This window comes from Agelaius phoeniceus, chromosome 6, assembly GCF_051311805.1.
Source record: "Agelaius phoeniceus isolate bAgePho1 chromosome 6, bAgePho1.hap1, whole genome shotgun sequence".
Lineage (NCBI taxonomy): Eukaryota > Metazoa > Chordata > Aves > Passeriformes > Icteridae > Agelaius > Agelaius phoeniceus.
In genome coordinates, this window is record NC_135270.1 from 48,544,527 (window position 1) to 48,566,964 (window position 22,438).

General features: G+C 41.4%; 1 protein-coding gene across 5 annotated transcripts in view; it reads right to left on the bottom strand.

The window, feature by feature from the left end:
• Nucleotides 1-22,438, bottom strand: part of ITPK1 (inositol-tetrakisphosphate 1-kinase) — a 140,727-nt gene that overhangs the window by 101,980 nt on the left and 16,309 nt on the right. For 4 of the 5 annotated variants that reach the window (XM_077180631.1, XM_054634018.2, XM_077180633.1 and 1 more), the window contains exon 3: nt 7,133-7,157. The exons of the other annotated variant lie outside the window; for it this stretch is intronic. In XM_077180631.1, the coding sequence (XP_077036746.1) occupies nt 7,133-7,157 (25 nt within the window). The remainder of the gene's footprint in view (nt 1-7,132; nt 7,158-22,438) is intronic. 5 annotated transcript variants of the gene reach the window in all.

A 22,438-nucleotide genomic window follows, 5' to 3' on the forward strand; every position in this document is an offset into this window, starting at 1 on the left:
CAAACAAGCATGCAATATTTTCAGATACAATTATCTCAAGCCACAGATCAAAGGAGTAAGTCTTGCAGAAGCTGGAGAAAGAAGAGTCAACATACACTGAAAAGACTTGCTCAAGCTCCACTCATCTGCAGTTCAGACCTACCAGCACCCTCACTGAGGAGGACAGGCACACATACAGCCTCCTCCACTGTTCTGATGATGTTCTCTCTATAAAGCTTCTGGAAGTCTGAGCTACAGTGGGTACACAAGTCATTGCTCCTAAAAAACATCTCTGTGGAACCAAACCCCAGGACTGAAGGCAAGGTTACAATTGCTGTGACAGGAATAAGCTTGCAACTCTGACAGAGCAGAGAACTGCATGACTTCACCCCCAAAACATACAAAGGATAGGGCATTCATCTGGGAGAGTACAGGGTCAGAGATACAGTCACCCTTGTCACGGTACCATATTAACTCCCCATCCTTCCTACTCCAAGAAAAACCTTCAGAAAAGGTCAAAAGAGCTACATGCATATTTGTACTTCAACACTGACAGTGCAGTTTCAGCAAAACCACAAATGAGACAGGTTGATTTTAAAATAAGGCATTTCCTGAATCATGTGCCTCTGAACACACTCCATGTGCCTGTTTTGATACCATATCACAACACCTGCATCCAGTGAGACAAATAATTCTATTGTTTAATGCGGACTCAAAGCCAAGTCTTTGTTGGCCAACAGGCACTTGCAATAATCATGATTCAAAAAAGCACTGACTAATAGTCATTTTGTGCAAAGACTGGGACTGTATGCTCAAAAAAGAGGCAAGTAGTTTTACAAGCCAGCATTTCTTTGAGGGTCTTACTTTATCCATACCATTTCTTGATGAGAGATTTATGAAGCTTTGGAAGAAGTATCTGGGAAGACATAGGCTAATGACAGAATGAATATTATACACCAGTCTTCAGAAATCAACAGCCCTGTTTTCCTTCACATACTCATTTGTCTTTAAATCTATCCATTTAGATATCTGAAAGTAACTTAAATAGCATTCCACTATATGGAATATTACCTTTGCTAGGAAACAGAGGCAGAATTTATAAGGGACTTGCCTAAAGTGCCTGCAGTAAGTGACAAAGCAAGGCAATTCCCCACTGCAATTTCAATCCCATTACAGCCACCAAAATCCTTGGGAGAGGTCCCACAGGGACTGGATTTTCACTCAGGACTTCCCAGCTCCCTGCCTTTAGCACTGTTAGGAATCACTGCCTCATCAGTATATACCAAGGAGAAGGGGGAAGACAAAGGTGCTGTGCAGAGCTGGCTCCATAGACCAGAACAGTACAAGCTCCAACCTGACAGCCATTCATTATGCATTAGTTACACATTTCTAAATCTTAGTAATGTTTTCACACACACAGGTGCTGTCTGCAACTAACTGCAGAACCCACACCTCTCCAAGGCTACAGGGATTCACCATCAAAAGAAAGCAGTCAAACCAGTCAGTAAGAGACTCTCTCTGAGACAAGAGAATTTCTTCATGGTTCTCTCTCTTACTCACCAAAAGTGAAAATAAATGCAATTTGATTTGTTTGGCTTACTCTGACTAATTTTTAGGAATAAGTGTTTGTTGTCCATTTAATCTGCTTAATCCACATGGTGAGAATGTTCCATAGTTTTGTCTTCCTTGCCTGCCCAAACAGATGTGTATTTATTCTTCTTCCCCAGTGGACCAGAAAGGCCCATGCTGTACCTCAGTGACCAGTGTGCTGATGCAATGTAAAGCATCGTGCCAAAGTCATCTCTCCCTGCACTGGAACCTGTGCTGCATTCCTGCTGGGAAATGCTGCTGCTCTGCTGCCACAAAGGTCTCACACAGAAGGACCTCCCCTACTGAGAGGAACCAGGGGGAAGATTCTGCCTGGGATTTGTTCTTCCACATTTCTGCTGTTTCTGGGTTCAAATTGAGATTAATGCACTTTTTTGGAAGATCCTACTTTGTGTGCTTAGCACACCCTTTGTAGCACTGACACTAAGAAGTATCAGGATCTTTCCAAGATTTTAACAGTGGTCCCCCACCTTCAAACACATGCAAAGTACCTAACATAATCCAGACTGGGAAGGGCTGGAGAGCCTCTATAGCATCACTTCCAAAAATGCACTGAAGGCAAAGCAGGCTGCCATTCTCAGGAAAACATGCACTTTACTGAAGGCCTGGCATGCATGTAAAAATAAACTTTCTTCTCCCAGTGCTAGAGGGCCAACTCTCTAACATCTCAACAACCTTGCTTGCTTTGGAAGTTTTCCAGTCACATCTTTCTGTATATGCTACGAAATAGATATTTTACAAGCTCCTTTTCTTGGTTAGAACACTGCTGTTTCAAGCTTACTCCATTAATACTTCATGTGAAAATAAACCTCGCCCCATTTCTAGAAAACAACAGTTCCCTGGCAACAAATAGTAGAAACCATTGTCATTAGTATTTCACTTTGATTGAAGAATTAAATAGTGTGGAGGGCACCCTGAATTCTCCTTTGCAGGCTTCAAGAAAACCCATGTCTCAAAGAACAGTCGTCTTTTCCAAAGTAAAAGATTTCAAATATCTCTATTCCCAGAAAGTTGGGGGAAAAACAAGACAGCAGTTGAGACCATTGTAACTACTACAATCAGAAAACATGCTCTCCTTCATCTCCCACTCCTATTAGCATGCAGTTTGAAATACAACTAATCCCACTTTTATAGCCAACTGACTAGAACAGCCTTCTATGATAGAAGAGCACTAGTGTTCATTTGATCCAAAATCACCCACCCCAAAATAGGGAATCGTCACTATTTTAGAATTAAAAAATGTGAGCAAGAGCTCAAGGAAAGTTTGGGTGTGGAAGTGCTGGAAACAGCTTTGAAGTCACGAGAAATACGAAGGCTCCAAACTCTGTCACACAAAAACCAAACTGGCAATTTGTCAGAAGCCAAAGGGCTGCAGCTAATTATTCTGGTTTTGCATAGCTTGTGAAACAAAAATAAATGCATGTCTCTATCAGAGGTACTTGTGATGATTTCCACTTCAGTGCACATATTTTCACTCTTACATTCTTCAAACTAAGCCAACAGATTTTTCCTGAAAAACAAGGTAGATGTTCTTTCTCTCCCTTACCAGACTGCAGTCATAAGAAACTGAACTGACAATTTTCAATCCTAAATTTTGCCCTCCACTAATTTGAATGATGGAGGACTGGAAATTGAACAAGATCAGAAGCAGCTTGACTTTTAAGACACTATATAAAAACCTTATTTGTAGATGCCATTACAGAAAATAGCTTTTTTTAATGATAAACACCTCATCAGCCATCCACTGCATAGCTTTGTAAGCAGTCTTCCCCTTGAAACAGTGATGAAAGAATTTATTAAGAAATGCTTCAGTTTAAGCATTTTCTGGCAAGTCACCCCAATGCCAGCACAAGAGCTGTTCTGCCTCAGCCTTGCCAGCTGCTGCCTGCCTAGCAACTGCCTGCAGGCCATGGCAGATGGGCTTTGGTCATGTCTGTCACCTGTTCAGGGCATCTCTACCCTTCTCTGGCCACCAGGTCAAGCCACGCCAGCTGAGCAGGCAGCTGGGAATGGTGGGAAGAGCCAGTAAGAAAGGAGAAGGTTTGGAACTGCCACAGGAACCACAAGAGCATTTCAGAATACTTTAAATACAGCTGAATTGGTGCTGCCTTTCACTGGAAGAGAGCCAGCAGCCCCAGCCCTGCCGACCACCTTTCATTGCTCCTGACTTTGTGCAGGAGCACAAGCACAAGCTAATGGCCCCACAGCCCTTCCCAGAGAGCTGCAGCTGAAATTCCTGCAGCACAGGTTTGCAGCACAGACCCCAACAGCACTGGGGCTGGAACTGCAACAGGTTCCCTGGGAGAAATGGGACACATCCTTCAGTCTCTCCTCCTGCAAAACTGGAACAAGAGTGCTTCCTCACCTTATGGGGTACAAACAAGTAAGCACTCTAATTCAAAAAGCTCCCTGATACTCAAGTGATCCCTGCTTAAAAAAAATAAGCAAATGCCCCAAAATAGGGTGAGAGAGGCAGCACAGTACTCTGTTAACAGCCCATCTTGAAAAGCTAGTAAATTGCTTTTTTTTGGGTTTTTCATTGTAATATAACACTGGTTTGTGGCTGCCCCACTGACTTAGATTTAAGCTGCAGAAAGCAAACCTAGATCCAAAACACTGCCAGATTTTAAGGATGTTTCTACTCAGTTCTGCCATGTCCACCGGAAAAACAGAAATGAGCTAATCCTATTCAGGCTCCCAAATGTTTGGGTGCAGGCTCAGACTCATACTGTCTTTGAAAAGTTCATAACCTTGAAAGCTTTTTATTTAATTAATCTACTGCACCATCTTCTAAGTCAGCTGGCTTGGTGGATGTTACTCAGTTGTACTATATAATGTTGCACATTTCAGCTCTTGCACCTTGAGTTCACAGTGAATTCTTATTATGTTAGAAATTAATCAGTATTTCTTAAAAACTCCAATTATTTATCACCACACAAGTTGAGAGGTTTTCTGTTTGTTTTCAATGTGATGCTTTAATTAAGGTCTTACTGCTAGATAAAGGAGAAGGTCTGCTTAGCATCCCACTGCCAGTCCTGCTCGTTTTATTTCTCTTTGGAGGATGTGCATGTCTCCCCACTCAATAAAAATAGAAACCTGGAACCACTCTCTCTGCTGAAAGTGGAAGTCTGAGAGAAGACAAAACACAAAACCTGAACACAAGTCATGAAATGTTAATTGCTGTCTAGCAGCAGCTCAATCTATAAAGCACAATTAGCTCTAAGAAAGCAAAATAAAAGAATTTAATCTGTCTAGCCAAAGAAGAGAGGACTATCCTAAATCCTCCCTGCATGAAGGAAACAGAAGTCACACAGGCATTTATTTGAAGACTTCCAAGACTTTGGTTTAGTAGTAGAAAATCCTTTCCTGCTCCTGTGAAACATCTTTGGAAAAGAATAATCTGATGTATGTTCACAGAAGTCAGCACATACCAGTCCCTTTGCTTTCTAGAAGCCAGTAACTAAACCTTACCTTCCAACTCACTACTTCTTACTGGAAAGCAAGTCTACTTCAGAAAAATTCTGAATTTATGTAAAAAAGAAATCAGGTAAACATCCTGTGTATGTTGAGTTTTGATTTACGTGCTTACTGTCAGACCTAAGAGCTGGTTTCTCTCTAACAGGACAGGTTCCTCAAAGGAGAAGGGGAAGCAAATCAAAGAAATGCTGCTGCTGCTTGACACAGGAAGACAATATTCCCTCTGTCAAATAAACCTTGTGCACCAGATGGACACCAAGACAATCCTTCATCTAGAAGCAGGGCTAGGGGGACAGATCATGCAAGGTGCCTCAAGCAAAGGTTTCTAGCAATAAGGAATAAGGCAAGAGCCCATTCCTGATACCTTCCCTACTGGCTGAAGCACATTGGGATATATGCAGCAACATGCAAGTGATAGGCAAAGGGTGATCACACACTTCTATACATCCTGTTCCAGCAGAGCAGCAGACACCAAGAATTGAGGAAAGCCTTTGGGGCACAAATTCCCAGTATAGATTAGTCTGACATCTCAACCACGCTGTCGAATATGAGATGATAAATTATGAGAGCATAAAGCATTTTTATGGGGACAAAGTCCTGTATAGTTCTGTCCAAATGTTTCCCAAAATGCTCTTACAATAAATAAATACTTTCCAATAATTTTGTAGCCATTAGGCTACACAAACCTATAGAAGGATAATAACTTTAATCCATGAGGTAAAATGGAATCTGCCCTCTGCCCAACTAATGGATGCATCACTGAATTCATCTCATATGAGCCCCTTGCTGCATAAATGTACAGTGCAGGTGCAAGGCACATATAACATGCAGGCATTGGACTGTAATACACTGAGGTATTAAATAATAATGTCCCCTACAAATATGGGCTAGCTTTCTCCCTGTGCTCCTGATCAAGCTGTGCTTTGTAAATGTTGGTTTGTTTTTATCAATCTGGTAATGCCATTATCAAAACTGATGAAAGAAACTGCCCTTTAGCTCTGAGCAATAGGAGGTACAGGAAAGGAAGATGATGCTGTAGTGGTGAGAGGTTAAATACAGCCAGCAAAGTATATGCCCTTTGTCCTTGTAACACAATGCAGTTCTCTGACAACCACTCATAACTGAAAGATATACTCTCCACTTTAACTAGCAATGAGAAGTTTTTAAGTCTTTTCTGACAGTGGATTCTTTAAAATAACATGGCCTGATATTTCAATTTAGTTTTTGTTAAGTGCTTTTCTCCTGCTCCCTGCTGGTGTCGGGAAGCACCTTCCACATGGATTTCAGAGCAACCTTAATTACCCGAGGTTAACACACCATTTTCCTTCTCTCTCTTCTGTCACCTCTATTGGGGCAGTGAGGAACTCACCACTTCAGAGTTCAAAATGAGCACCAGCTAAGTATCAGCAAGAATGAAACCTACATACAGCTGTATGAAAGAGACATACAGCTCTTCTAAGCACACAAAATAAGCCAGAAAGAAAGAGCATGCTTCCCCTTCATCTTTTAGAGCTTATAGTGCTCTATGTTACAGCTGACTTGTAACATAATTCCTTTCACAAGCTGACCATCCTTTAAGTAACATCTTGTGTGAAATATGACCATTCAGAGCTGGGAAAGAACCAATGTAGCCAACACCTGAACTTATCTGTAGATGGGCCACAACTTGAAAGCACTTTCGTATCATTTCTCTGCTCACTCGGTTTCAAGAACATTCCTTCTGCCATTGCTTTTTTTTTTCCAAAGGGCAGATCCTGTTTCTGTTAATTGCATTCTGTGAATGCAATTAAGAGTAACATCACCTAATCAACTACCAGAACTTACTAATTGACAGACACAGGAAAAGCCTAACTGCATTCCCACATTCACTAGGGTACCTATTAAGCTGGACTGCATGTAGGTTCAACACATGCTTGATAAAAGGGGAATCCTGTCTATCCAAAAGCAGTATCTGTCATAAAGAACTGAATGGAAAGAAAAATCATTAAGCCCAGGTCATACTGGCATCCAAATGACAGCATTTAAAATCCGTAAGCCTTCTTTACAAGGAAATAGAATCTTTACTCACCTGCACTACTTCTACGCCTCTTTTCCTGAAAAAAAGAAAAAAAAAAGGAAATGTTAGTGTTGGAAATGTGGGGAAAATGTAAAAACAAAAACTAATGGAAAAGCACTGCTTCATACTAGAATGCAAACAATAAAAATCTGCACTAATAAGCTGATTCAAATTCAGGAAAGCACTTGTTCAGTTTCATTCCCTGTCTAGGAAGCACTCTGGCAGATTCTGACTCATGTCCCCAGAAGTAAGCCAAGATGAATACTAAGCAGCTGCAGTGCTGGGACTGATAGGGCTGTCAGGTGAGCACAGGTAGGAAGTGGCTGATATTAAGGAGGAAGCATCTCAGTTTTAATTAGATCTAGTTTGCTTTTCATTTCTCATCTGCCCTCAGAGAGTGCAAATTGCACCACAGCACATTCTGCATGCTTGACAGATCTTTTCTTTTGAATCAAGGATACATGTATAAATGTCAAGGAGAATTAACACAGTACCTTGCAGCCATTTTTCCTCTTATTTACAGCCTTATTCTACCCCCATCATCTTGGTACACAGGATGCTACCCAGGACTTCAGGTTCAAAGACTTGCAGTCAGTCTGATTCCTTCAAGAGCACAGTCCAAATACTTGAGGTTTATCAGAAAGGACCAAGCCTTTGGCCATATGGAGAACTGCTCCAGTGATCCTGAATCTCCAGGAATGAGAGACTGGAGAGGCCTATGAATTATACACCAAAATGCTGAGAGCTGCAATTGGTAGAGCCAACTTAGGCAGATCTGTAGAGACAGTCGTCTGCTCTGATGGTCTGAGAATTGAGATTCAGGTACATGCAGGCAGACAATGCCCAGTCACCGCCTTTGACAAGTTATCAAGCAAAACAAACCATTTCTGCACTGGGCTTGAGAGCAGAACTGAATCCCTGGCACAAAGCCCAGCCACTCCTGCTCCACGCCCTCCTCCCTGTACATGCAGGCTATTTAAATAAGTTAGAATCTTCTCACTTTGAAGACATAGGAAATTTAACCTAAAAATGAAAAGCCTCAGTGAGCACAAGACAGGAATCTCTCTTCCTTGTGCCCACTAGCCCCATATGTGAAAATCAAAGTCCCTTTTTTTGGGGAGGTCATAGAACTGGACCGCCTAACTCTGCCCTCAATGCTTTTCTATCTAAGAGTGTCTGTGTTGTTGTCCACAGTCACAAATGCTGCACACTGCTGAATACACAATGGCTCCTCCAGTTTTCCACCCAAGACAGTAGGTCTTTCTTTTGAGAGGCCATTACAAGGATGCCCAAAGGGACAGGCGATCAATCAGCATCTATGACACAAATTGCCCCCTCTTCCACTTTACCAGTCTGGAGTCTCTCTGGCCTAGAAGCAGCATTCAATGCACACACACAGGAGAGAGCCTGTTCTGAGAGCTCAGCAAGGAAATGAAAGAAAAAATGAAACCAAGCACCTCTTGCAAAGAATTTCAAAGCCCTCTTGCAGATAACAGTAGCTGTAAGTGGTGGGTGATTAATATACTGCCATTATGGTGTGGGAAGCCCTACTGTAGATCATCACCTGAGGCTGGACAGATGTGTTCCAGCTCTGTGGTGAGAAGAAAATATGAATCTTGTAGAGAAAGAGTTAACACCCAAATTGTTGAAACCATGATTTTCACAGAGCTAAGCAAAGAAAATAGGAAAAATTAGGTGGAGAATGCTATTTCATAAATTAGGGCAGCAGACTACTCAGAAGCATTCCAAGTATTTTAAGCTAAAACTTAAAATAATCAAACATTTTTGCTGTGTGTGCCCTGAAGTAAACAAAATAACTCAAAACTACCATGGAGATACACCAAGCTTCAGACAAAACTGCACCACAGTCCCTGGAAAGACAGTGACTGATGGCAAAAGCTGCATTTCTTGTCATGCCTACATAGACACTGAATAAGCTTTATTCTACTTTGAGAAAGATAAATCCTCGTGAGCTGGGTGCCAAACCCATTTGAGAGAGAATCAGTCCAAATGGTTGCTGTAATCCCACCAGAATGAACTTTGCAAATGTTCTGGGACTTACTGGAACCAACTGCACTGTCCCAGCAGGAGGGAAGAAGCCAGAACAGCACACAGGCAGGGGGAGGACGGGTGCCTGCTCTTAGGTACAATGCCACATATGCTTAAAAAGGTACAGGAAGAAGGAAGCAATTACCAAGGCTGGCTTGTAGGCTGGTCTTCCCCTTTTCAGAGGGGAGCAGGATGTCCTTTTTGTTACCTGAAATATGAGAACCTTTCCTACTTAAACCCAGGAGACGAGAAAACATAGAAGCATTTTGAGGACTAGTTAATTTGGGAAAAAATCCTCTACCAAAATATCATAATTTGAAAATAAGTTATTTTAAAAACAAGAAGTATCCAAACAATCAGGATGTCAAGCCACAATGCACCTCTGTTTTGTAATTAGCTGATTCTCTGCTCAGAAGATTTCCTAAGCCAGTGACTTCAGTCTTTTCAGCCAGGCAGGTCACAGCAGCAGGCTCAGGGCAGAAGATATCCCTGATGCAACCAAGCATGCAATACCATCTAACCACACACACTGCCTTACGTCACCTGGGAAAGGGTTTGGGGTCAGGCATGGAAAGAAAGCTGATCCTATGCACAAGAAACTCTAGGACCTTCAAAAAACAGAGTAAACAGAGAGAATGAAGTAGACTGTGGGCCATAATTCCCCAACAAGGGGTTGCCTGTGCAGGACACACAATGGAGACAAGACAGTTGCTGAATGGACTGTGCTGGGAGTCTGACAGAGCCATGAGCCAGTTACCACTTCTTCCTATTGTGCTTTAAAAAGCCAGTAAGAAAAATACATCCTACAACTCTCATGTACATTCTTTTGGGCTGTTTCTTTAGGACAGGACAGGCAGGGCATGATGGGATGACTATATCACCTGGTGTGCTGACCACTATTCTTGTGTCCCTCATGGTGTTGTCCATGACCTTCTAGCTTCCCATGCAGTCTGAAAGTGAGCCACTGCCTGCCAGGGGAAGGGCTCCCATTCCCAGCTGGCCTAGCTGCCTCCTGACAAATCTCTTTTTCTGAGGAGAAAAGAAAGGTCATTATTAGCTGTATTTCCCTTCTCAGCTGTGTCAAAGAGAGACTGTGTCTGTCTACTTTCATTGAATAGACATTTGAAAAATGGTCAGCTCTAAACTACATTCCCAGAGGTCATTAATTTTAAAATACTTCTAATTTCAAAGATCATCTACACACTGCAACATTTGCAGGAAAACCAGAAATTTAAGTAACTGCTGCATTAGTCTGCAATACCAAATAAATCCCTAAAGCCTGTTCCAACTTATTAGTTCTATACCTGAAACTAGTGAATAACTCTACTGGATAATGCAAGCCTCTCTATGTTCATTAGTAATTAAAATAATTACCATGGTAGTTGACTTCATGTTTAAGTTGGAATGATGTATGGATTTAAAGAAGAATTCAATATCAAGTTACTAAAAGCACATTAATCAATGTCTTGAAATTGGTGTTTTACCAGAGCCTCAAACTATGTAGAATAGCTGGCTTGGGTTTTTTTAAACACTCAAAGTAAACACTTTGGACTAATTCCCCACAGCATCTAGGACCTGAATATCATAGTGAAAGACAGTTAAAAAAGAAAAAAATTACTATCAGGTTGTATATCATAGTCATAGTTAAATTAAGTAAATTGTTTTTGCTGTATGGTCTGAGTGACAGACTGAAAAATGCCAAATGGAATTTACAATTTTAAAAGTAAAAGCCAATCTTTCTATCATACATGCAGTGAAGTTAATTTTTTCAGATAACACTTTAAAAATTTCCCATGTAAAGAAATAGCAAATAAGTATAAGAACGTATTGCTTTAATATTAAAAAAAAGCATTTTCACAGAAAAGCAATACAGTGGCATCAAAGGAGCTAATAAATATTAATGCATCAGAGCAAAAACCTGTAGCCACTAAGACTTTCCACCACACTGAAAACCAGCCAATACTGGACAGCCACAACCTTCTGGACAGCCCATTTCCCCTCCTGGCATAAAGGCAAGCTCAGCTCAATTGCCTTAGCTTTTCCATCAGCAGAATACTTTGCATTTTTTTAATTAAATATTCGTGACAATCCTTGCATTTATTATTTTTCATCACTGATGGATGCCAACTTATTGTCTATCAGGGAAAAAGCCAAGCAGCAACTCCAATATTGGGGCGCTCACTGCCCAGAGGCTCCAGCTCACAGCCACAGCCATCAGTGCACATGGACAGGGTATCTGAAACATGGCCAGACTCAGCTGTAACAGGGGGAGGACCTTTTGTGGCTTGGTTCTTTGCACACAGTTTATCAAGCAGGCAATTCATCAGTTATTGTTACTAATTTTTATCCAACTACACTTACCTTTTAGCAAGCTTTTCCCCACTAATCTGTATTCTGGAAAGTTTTATGTCTGAAATGGATCAAAAGTTGGCATTTGGGGGAGGGAGTTCTCAATTTCCTCAGTCTGTAAAGCATCATGGATCCAAAGTAGAATGGCAATAGGGTGCACCTTTACAGTCTGGTGGGTACAGCTAATGTAGTACAGGAGAGCAAACATCTCATTTCAAACTCTAAGCACTCTTTAGGTGGGCTGAAAAAACCCCAAGACTTTGAGCTGTCAAGGAAGACCTTTCAAGTGGGATAAAACTCCACAGAAGGCAGCCACATTTGTGCATTTCTTCCTTGTTTGTATAAACAGGGAATGGTCCAACTAATAGAAGCCCTCATACATCAGACACTACAACACCATAAGTGATTTTCACACCACCACCCCATTCACACATGACATTTGGTAGAACCATCTGATGTTCTCCACATCCTCAAAGCATTATATCATCCCATTTACAGCCATAAAAATGCTTCTTAAGAGTGCTGTATCAGAACAAAGTGCCCTGAAAGGGACTAGAAAATAAGAGAGGATCTTGGTAGAGCAGCAGCAGCATCGCTCTGGTACTCACCTGCAGTGCCATAAATTCCCACAACACACACAAACAGTCACCAGCATTTCACAGCAAAGATACAGCTGGAAACTCACTAACCCTTTATCCTGAAAGAGCAATGACAAAGTGAAGCATCCAACATTAATGCTTCAGACATTCAAGCAAAAGGGCAGAAAAAGCCATGAAAGAAAGAAAACAGGCACAGCAAGCAGTAACTAAAGGAAATAAACTGCCTTTAGTCACTAAATATTAAGACAAAGTTTCAGTCTGTTTAATGAAACATTACAAGGCTCCTAATTTCAGCACTAAAAAAACCCACTTGTGTGGAAATAAAATCTGTGTATCCCAAGTTATAAAAACCAAAAAGCCAGTAAATACAAACTCAAAAGAATCTGTTTTCTTTTTAAACTAGGCATTTAAGATGGATCAGTGCTGCTGAGCTCTGCCAGACTCTTTTCTTGGAACTAGTGACCCCAGGTTCTGGGAGCCTCTACTTGCTACTTTCCCAGCAGGATAGAAAACCTTTAACCACAGTCTTTTTGAGAGAAAAAAAAGCCTGAAAAATCATCAGTGGGAAGAAGGAGTGATTAACAGCTGCAGAGAAAATTTATTAAAGGCAATGAGTTATTCATCCTACCAGACATTCAGAGACAGATTTAGTACCTGATGACAATTATAAGCAACTGGGCAGGGTTCAGCCTTTAGCCATAGGCTTATCCCACCAGACATTATATCAGATCCAGTTCCCAGCTATGGCAAGCAGCCACACCATGTGATCTCTTTATAACCTTATTAAAAACCACCTTCAAACCAAGCTGTTTTGGAACTGTATCTTCCATTACAAGACATTCATTTCCCAAAGGTCAGAGTCCTTCAAATTTGCAGGCTAAATTGCTCTAGCACCATCCTTTGGCTTCAATAAACTGCTTGCTTCCTTAAGCACTGCAAAGAGCACACACGTCCTCTCTGCTCCCAGTTCCCTTTGTCTCCTCATGACCCCAGTCACCCCAATGTTAATATGACCCTTAGCATGCAGAAAGCAAACACATGACCCATCCCTTTCAGAAGTCTTTCTAAGGTCATGAGACATCAGTGATGGCTCAAAGAGACCTGAAAAGAGGCAGCAGAATCATGAGACAAAAGACAATATCCCTTCCAGGAACAGACATGGTATTCATCTTTACATAAAAAAAAAAAAACTCTTCTTGCAGAAGCTATTAGAGGCTTCTAGAAACATGAGCATGGTGCAAAGGTTCCTGTGACTGGAGAATTGGAATGGAGATTCCAGCTCTTTAGGAAGGACAGGCAAGGGAGTCACCCTCTCTATGTCAATAGGCAGCTGGAATGCAAGGAGCTGTGCCTGGGAATGGATGAGGAACACACCGAGAGCTTTTGGCTCAGGACAGGTGACACAGAACACCTGACCAGGGAGAACAAGCAGATGAGGCCCTGTGTACACAAACAGGAACCGCCTCACATTCACAACACCTGAAGCTCACAGGGGACTTCCCATCAAGATCATGGAATAGATCCTCCTAGAAACAATAGTAGGACTCTTGGCAAATACAGAGGTGACTGGGGACAGCTAGCAAATTGTGCCTGTGCCAGATTTGGTGGCTAAAGAGCAACTGATGACATTGTCCTGGACTTGTGCAAAGCATTTGACACTGCCCCACATGACATCTTTATCTCTAAACTGGACATGTGCCTTGGTGTTCTGAGAAGAAGCTTCAGCTGCTCTCATCTTCCCTGCACAAAGACCACCAGTTCAGTGTGGCCAGTGAGACGAGGCTCTGCCAGAGCCCAGGCTGGTACTGCAGGTTCTGCAGATCTCCTGCACAGCACAAGACAAAACAAATGCAAACCTCCACTCTGCTAAAGCCAAGGGGTACAGAGAGAAAGGCATGTCTGCCAAGCCAGCTTTCACCTAGAAAGGGCTTTTAATCTACTAACTCTGAAACCAAGGGCTGTATATCCTCTGCAACTTTCCAAGACTTTGGCAAACAGCCTTGAATAAATGTTTTGGGAGTTTTTAGAGGGCAGACACCCACTGAGACATGCATGAGAAATGTGCAATATGCAAAATGTTTTTTCATTTCTTGGATCTCTAAAAGAGATTGGGCATTTTTTTTGGCAGAAATTACAGACGTATTTAGGTTCAGCAACTTGCCATGCAAAAATGACTATTCATCTCCAGCCAGGCTTCAAGTAAGATATATAGGTGTCTGGAGCTTTTTTCTTTATGCAAAACTTCATTATGCAAACAAGAGAAAGTTAGCATGTCTAACTTCTTCCTTGCATTGAAGAAACCTGATTGCAACTCCTTTTTTCCTCTCCATAAGGAACTGTGTTTTGGCACTGTACAAGTCAGACACCAAGCCTCCCTCAAGTTTCATCACCTTTGAAAACCTTGTGATTTCTTGTCTTTTACACTCACCAAGTGACCACTGTTTGCATATGCAAGGAACAAATTTTCATCTATGGAACTGGAATTAGCCATAGATTCACAGACATAAGCAACAACAGAAGTCTATGCAGGGAAATTACTGTGACCAGATAAATATGCACTGGCACAAATAACAATCAGGTTAAAAGGACATCCATGAAAAGGTTTAGCATTCCTAGAAAGCTTTCCTCTTCAAACTCTGCATCAGTTCAGGCTCACATAACTTACTCAGTAAGCTCCTATTTTGTTTGTTCCTTTGAGATGCATTTCAAGCCTCATCCTTTATTTCAGGGCACTTACAAATACAGCTGTTTATTAAAGAGGACTGGTTGGTTAAGCCCCAAATAAAAAGCTGGTTAAAAGCAGTTCAGTAGCATCAGAAACTAGGTTTCACCTTTATTTCACTATGCAGCCCCCCAAAGCAGCTTCCACTGTATGAACCACAGCAGTGGAAAAGAGACAAGCACTTAGAAGGTGAGAAGTGCACTTCTGCAGTCTGCTACTCTATTTGAGAGGAAAATGATGTTCAGCAGAAAATACATAGTACAAATTAAAGGAATGTGAATTGAATTGCTTTTCTCCATTTGAACAGATGCAGATGCCAATACCAATAATGGGAATTTCCTTCACTGTAACTGATTCTTCTGCTCCATTTTACATCAATATAGATCAAAGAAAAATGATTTTACTTTATTTGGAAGCCTCACTAGACAGGTTCACAAAATGAAAGCTTGGCTTCCAACAAGTGATGATCACATTGTTTGAAAATATTCCATTTATTGACATGTGGCTAACTTCCTTGAGAAGCAATAGGATAGAGCATTTGGCAGTGAGCAGTGAATATTCTTCATGGTCTGCACATGATCCTGAAAATTAAATAAAATTTCTGCAACATGCAATATTTGAGTATGGCCTTACATTTAAATGGAGAGACAGCAATTTAATAAATGTTCTTTATTATAAAGCATACAGAATATTTTTAATAGCTAATGTGAAAATTGGGGTGGGGATCAAAAAGAATATATTAAAAAAAAACCCAACACACACACACACACCCTGAGCAAAAGCATTGAGGTAAGAGAACAGAGTTTTCCACTGATCTCATTGGATAGAGCTGAAGTTTGAGGAGTTGGAAATCCAACACATAGAAGAAGGTACTACTGCCAGCTTCTTAATATCAAGGCAATATAGACCATTAAGATTCACAGAAATACACCAAAAGCTCTGAGCAGAGATAGGCATAGGATTGTTATGCACAGGATCAGCCAAGGTCAGAAAGTACAAACTTGAAGTTGGACCAGAGGTCAGACAGTGGGATGAGAAGTCTCCCTTGTTTACCACAGTTTCTGCACCTGAAAAGCACAACATAGCATCTTCAAGAAATCTCCACCCTAGCTGGTGAAAATGCCATCATGGTGACTAGACCACTTCAGGGAAGCACATCTATGTATGTGCTATAAATACATCTATTTCATCATGCATTTTATCTATTCTAGATTATATTGAAGTTTGCTGTTAGAGAAATATTAAAATTCTCTCAGTTTCTTTCAGTCCACAGGGTTCTTGCTTTAAGCAATAGCATATGTATAGGTTTGCCAGAACACCCATTTTCTTGTTTGCTTCAGTGGATTGTTAACAATGCAGTAAGAGGAAAAAACCCAACCCTCTGATAAATCACAAAACACAAATACTGCCTGGTTTTTATCCAAGCTGTTAAAAAAACATACATCTGTCTGATAGGTGAAGTGAATGATAAAGAGAGAAGTTCAACACAAATCCTGTTTGCTTGCAAGAAATTCAGAGCATCCCATCTCTGTGAACCAAACATTCTTTTTCTGATCAGCTTCAGCCCTTCTCCAGGCATGACTTTTGCCCGAGGGGTGCCTTCAGAGCTCTGCCATGAGCCAGTACCCACAGCACGTGCCCTGCTGTCCCCCACACCCCTGACCTTCCATGGCACATGCTGCTGCTCCTCTCTCTCACACTGCTGCTGGGGTACACACAAACACACAGGGCTCTCTAATTACTCCTGGCCTTGCTTTTTTTTCTTGCCTTAGCCTAGACAGCAGCTGTTACACCCATCGCTTCCATCAGTGACTGAACACATGTGTTTTGAGATGACAACTTTGCCAAATTTGGCCAGGGCATGCAGGAGCTGATATACAACCCTGCAAATGCTATTACATTTTCTAACCAGACTCTGCTTTAATCCAGATTCAGATCTGCTGGGAGGTTTGCTACACCCCAGAACTGGAAGAGCCAGACAATTTCTTGAGCCTCCTCAGATTTTCTACAAGCTGCCTCAATGAGCTAAATCCTACCTCATACCTGAGCTCTGTTACTCATATCCTACTTCTCCCTCTCAGGAAAAAAAGCCTTAGGCCAATAGTTCAGCTGCATCTTTTACATTTGCTTCCCTTTATGGACTTCTCTAGATTCTCTGGTACCTGCCCCTCCCCACTACAAGACTGCTGCGATCACAACATGCCGATGACTTTAAAAGATAACCTAAATTCCTCTTACAGGAAAAGGAAAAGCTGCATTTCTATTCTAATCTACCAAATTACCATTGTCCTTATCACTTAGGGGGTGGACATATAAACAGCTGATGCAGCTTTTGAGAGGGATTTGGAGAGGCAGTCACACAAAGGCACAGTAGCAGTTAGTTGTTTTTCTCTGGGTTAAATTTGTTCATCTCCGCCCTGAAACTCACCCTTCAATCCCAGTAATTGGCAGCAACTAATTAGAAGGAAAAATACAAGTAGTTTATTAAAAGTTTGATTTCATGTTTGATTACACATGATCACAGAACCAATCTCCCTTGGACAAGCATAGTCATTTTCTCTTGCTCACTTCTTTTGTTTGTAGACACAGAGATAAGCACTGTGGAGATGCTGTTGTACCATGCACTAGGATTTCAAACCTATGGGTGACTGCACAACACAAGGCAAGGAGAGGCTGCCCACTCCTCTGCTGTTTCAGACTGATTTCACATTGGTTTTTATTGGATGCACACTGCTGCACCCCATGTTCTCTCTTCAGGGTTTTCACATTCAACACGTTATACCTAGGATCAGCTCAAAGACACTGCCAGAATTACATCACAGGTTAACTGGAGATACAATCAACATAAAAGGACTTGTTACAACTTTAAAACTGTTGTGATTCCAAAACATATATAAGAACTTGAAAAATCATTACACATAAGACTTAATGCAGATTTTTTAACAGCATCTAATGATGTCAAAGATTCTGAATGTCTTAGAGCTTTGAACTATAAGTAATATGACTTTTATTCATCCAATTTGCTGTTATTTAAGTTATAAAGTAACAGTTAATTAAAATGACTGAACTATATTATACTACTAAAATTTGCAAATGTACACATTTACCTCCAAATATCTTAGTAAATAAAGAAAAATTGCTCAGAATATTTTCATGAATTCTTGTTTGTGAGGACACAAGAAAATCCTTGAACAAGTGTCTGCTTTTACACTCTCCTAGCACATCTATCTGCAACAGCAGGATTTCTTATTCCATGAAGCCTTTTTCCCTGGCAGCATGTTTTCACAGCTCCTTGCACATCAGATCCCCACAGTCAGCTGTGTTTCATGGCAAAGGAGGCTGCTCCACACCCAGCTTTACATAACCCCCTTGCTCAGCCTTGCTGACTTCACTCTTGCACTGGCTGGGTATTATCTGCCTAGATGCACTGGCAGGGTTTTGTTCTTGATCAGCACACAGTCCAAGGTGCCAAATACGCAGGCATCACCTTAAATAAGGGCAAAAGCTAGCAAAAACCATTCCTCTTCAAAATCATCCCAGTTGACCATAATATTGTCATGATGGCTATAAAATGAGAATCAAAACCTTGCAAAAGTTGCACTTAAGAGATGGCAAACTGTCATATTATTTGGACTACTCCCTCACATCTCAATGAAACACTACATCACCCCTAATTATCTTCTCTGGTTTCTAGATTTTTTTTTTTTAATTGCCAGGCTACTCATACACCTGCATTTTTCCCTCCATCTGAATTCCAGCATCAACATCCATGTTGCATAAAAAGATCTTTCTCCAGCCTGGCCTGCATTTCTCCACACCACTGCCCCAAGGCAGACACCAGCCAAACATCCCCCAATCCCACAAACAGCTCTCAGAGCTGAAGGCTGCAGACCAGCAGCACAGCTGACAACAGCCCACCAGGGCAGTCCAGCAGCACCACAGCCAGTCTTGATTTTGCAGCAGGACCCTCTCTCAAGGCCTGGCTTTAAGAGAAGGCCAGTTCCAGTGTAAAGCACTAAGGTGCAAATTTTCTGAACTGACAAAAGCACTGACCTACATATTGGCCAGACATAATACCTACAGCTCCAATTACTAATTTCCAATGGAGTTTACAGCAGCAGCCAAGTGCTCCAGGGCACTTTTAAACCACAGACCCTGCTCACAGAGGTACACTATAGCTTCATTTATGTCCCTGTCTGTCTGCAGCATATTCAGTCAGAAGTGACACTGGAAAAAACATCATTTAATTATGATTCCACTCTTTTCATATTGTTGTGTTCTCCTTAGAAAAATCCTAGTAAAGTCACACCTAGACTTTTTACAGAAAACTTCCCCTGGTAAAAATTAACTTCTCTACTCACATCACTACTGAAAAAAAAAAGCCTACAGACAAACAATTGGAAAATGAAAGAAAAAAAATGTAAAACTGCATTTTTGGCCATTTAAGGCTATGCACTGAGAAAGAACGAATAAACCTTTATGTGAAAACAAACCAGAATTTTAATATTGTTAAAAGCAGGAATATTTCTCTTTTTCAAGTAATTGTCTGTAAAATATGTCACTATAACTAAGGCCCTAACCCACAAAGTCTTGCATCCCATCTTACAGTAAACTGCTTACAGATGATTCCAAAGATAACCTGTGTGCTAAACTTGCTATTAAATTTCTCCCTCTGCTCATACACAAGAGAGAAGTAGAGAGAACACCAAAGAGCAAGTTTCTTTTAATTTCTTCCTGAAAGTTTACCACTTCCTTGGCAATAGGCTTGCTCAAGAACTAATGTCTCTGTTTACCTACAGCCATACAGTTCTTGTGCTGTAATTTAATGGCACCAAGCCCAACATCACTGGTCTTGCACCTTTCTAGTAGTGTAAGTAGGCAGGGCATGCTTATGCTGTCAAGTACCAAACACCTCCACTGATTATGAACATGCTCGGAAAATACAGGCAACAGAAGCTGTGGATGTGAAGCTTGCCATTACAGACACTTGACACACTTAAAAGAAGTCTGTATTTCTTCTATAAACCCAGATTAAAAGGTGTTTTTAAAGAGCTAAAGTTAGAATTCAGTTTTTCAGTGGAGAGGTTTTACATGAAATGGGTTTTAAAACTGCAGCCTCTGAGGAGGATGTACTGAATCCCATCAGTGTCTCAATCAAAACCCATTTCAGGGACTGTAACCTCTGCCTCATGCTGTCCCTCACTTTTACTGATGGTGCTGTTTACTCTCTCACCCATCTCACTGCTCTCACCTGGATCACACCAAGGCTTCCACCAGCTGCATCCCACAGGCTCAGCAGTTACCCTGGCTATGTCTGCAGGTCCCTCCAAAGGCCCATCTATCCTGTACTCCACACAAAAGGAAGGAACTCCTCTTGAGTCCTTCTATGTTCATCCTGCAGTACCCACAGCCTTCATTTGCTGTTACCAGAAACCCTGACTGTGACACCTGTGCACTCTGGGACCCAAGAACAGCTTAAAGAGTCCTCAGCCTTGGCAGACCCTGCCTGGGAGGGCACTGCAATGCTGCAACCATCCCTGCTGCTCTCTCACACCAGTGACACAAGACAAGGTGACAGCTGTGGTGTTGTCCTTTCCATCCTCCACAGCATGGTGGGCTTGGGGGAAAGAAAAAACCACTTGCTAGGGACCATCATATCTTTCATACCCCAAGCAACCAGCAGCAAGTTTTTGAACATCAATGAGCACTTTGGACATTGCCATAAAGTGGTACCTGCATTACAACAATGAATTTCATCACTTCTGTTCATATGCTCAAGACACAGTTGGATTAGCTGGACAGTGGGCCAGTACTATCCCCAAGTACTCCATCCAGAATGGAAACTACTCTAGCAGCCCTTTACCACTTTCCACACAGCTGCAGAATGGACAAAGCACACACAGAACCACAGCATCAATTAGGTTGGAAAAGGTCTCTGAGATCAAGTCCAACCTATGATTGAAGACCACCACATCAACTAGACCATGACAGCAAGGGCCATGTCCACTATTTCTTTAAAGACCTCCAAGGATGATGACTCCACTACCTCCCTGGGCAGCCCACTGCAGTATCTAATCACCATTTCTGTGAAGAATTTCTTCCTAATGCCTAACTTAAACTTCCCTTGGCACACAGTCACAGCTTTGCTTAACGTAATTTCTTCAACACAAGTGAGACCATACAGAAATTCTTCCAAAGGATTTACAAAGCCAAAAAGATAAAGACCATATTTAAATCTCCTTCTTGAAGAAACAACAAAAAACCAAAAAACCCCGCAAAAACCCAACAAACAAATGACAAAAAAAAAAAATCATAATTTAGAGAAGCAAGAGAGAGAGAGACCAGAAATACACTTTCCAACAAATCAACAGCATGGGAAATCTGTGGCATGCTGCCAGTCTGAGTATAAAATAAGAACACACGCAGTAAGGATCTCCGTTCCCTGATGCAAACATGCAGCTTCAGAAGCCAGTACTTGTCCACAAATAATCCACAAAATCATGGTAAAATGAAAATAGTCTCACAACCAGGGCAACTCCACAACATGAACTTTCTTCAGAAAAATTAGAAACAGCATCCCAGCTTAAGTACATGCATGACCTTTGTATTGGATCAGAAAGGGTGCTCAGACCAGCTCAGAGCATCACAGCAGGCAGCCCACTCTGATTGCCATATCAGTCTTCTTTCCTGGATATGGTTCACAGCTGTCCATTTGAAAAGCAGCCAGAAGAGGAGGCACAGGGCCTTGTAGTCTATAAAAGTTTCATTCTAGTTTGGCATTTTATTCTTTCCCATGGGAGCACTCCTTGAAACCTCCACATACCTAGAGATTACCTGAACACACTGTGTTCTGCAGACATACTGTTTTCAGTGCTGTGACTGACACAACCAACCATACAAGAGCTCACCTTAAAATACTGACCTTCTTCTAAAGCAAATTAACTGCCCCCTTTTTTTCCACTTGGGAGTGTTTAGATTAAACTGCTCTGTTAGGATGGGATCTGAGGCCAGAGGTTCACACAGCTACATCCTCACCTCTAAAGGAAGACTGAAACATTGCAGTGTGCTGCTTGCTGGCCACTGGAAAGAGCTATGGTGCTATTTCTCAAACATCATTTCAGAAGATGCATCAAATGATCCTATATTTCAGAAAATAACTATGCAGTCTTCAAATCTCCTAGGAGATCCAGGCCTCATTTAGAAGGGAAAAAATAGTTTCTTGGTACAATGGTGAACAGCAGCTTCTTCTAGAAAAAAAAGCTGCAGGCCATACCTATCTTTTCATTTTTAAATAAGCATGACAAAACCAAGCTGTTACCATGGCTGATACAACCCTCAAGCAACCAATCATTTGAGCCTTTCAGATGTTTAATACAAGTAAAACCATGTAGAATAAACAAAGAGGAGTGCAGACTTCCTGAAGAGCTGGTCCCAGTAAACAACATACAGAAAGAAAATGAGTAATTTCTGATAACTCATTATTTCTCCTTTTTTTTTTTTTTACTTCAAAGCTAGGTAAGTTTTTTAGCACCTCCATAGATAAGCTGCTGTAAGAAGAATAAGTGACTCCTGCTTTGGAGGATTTTTTCCCAAATTTCC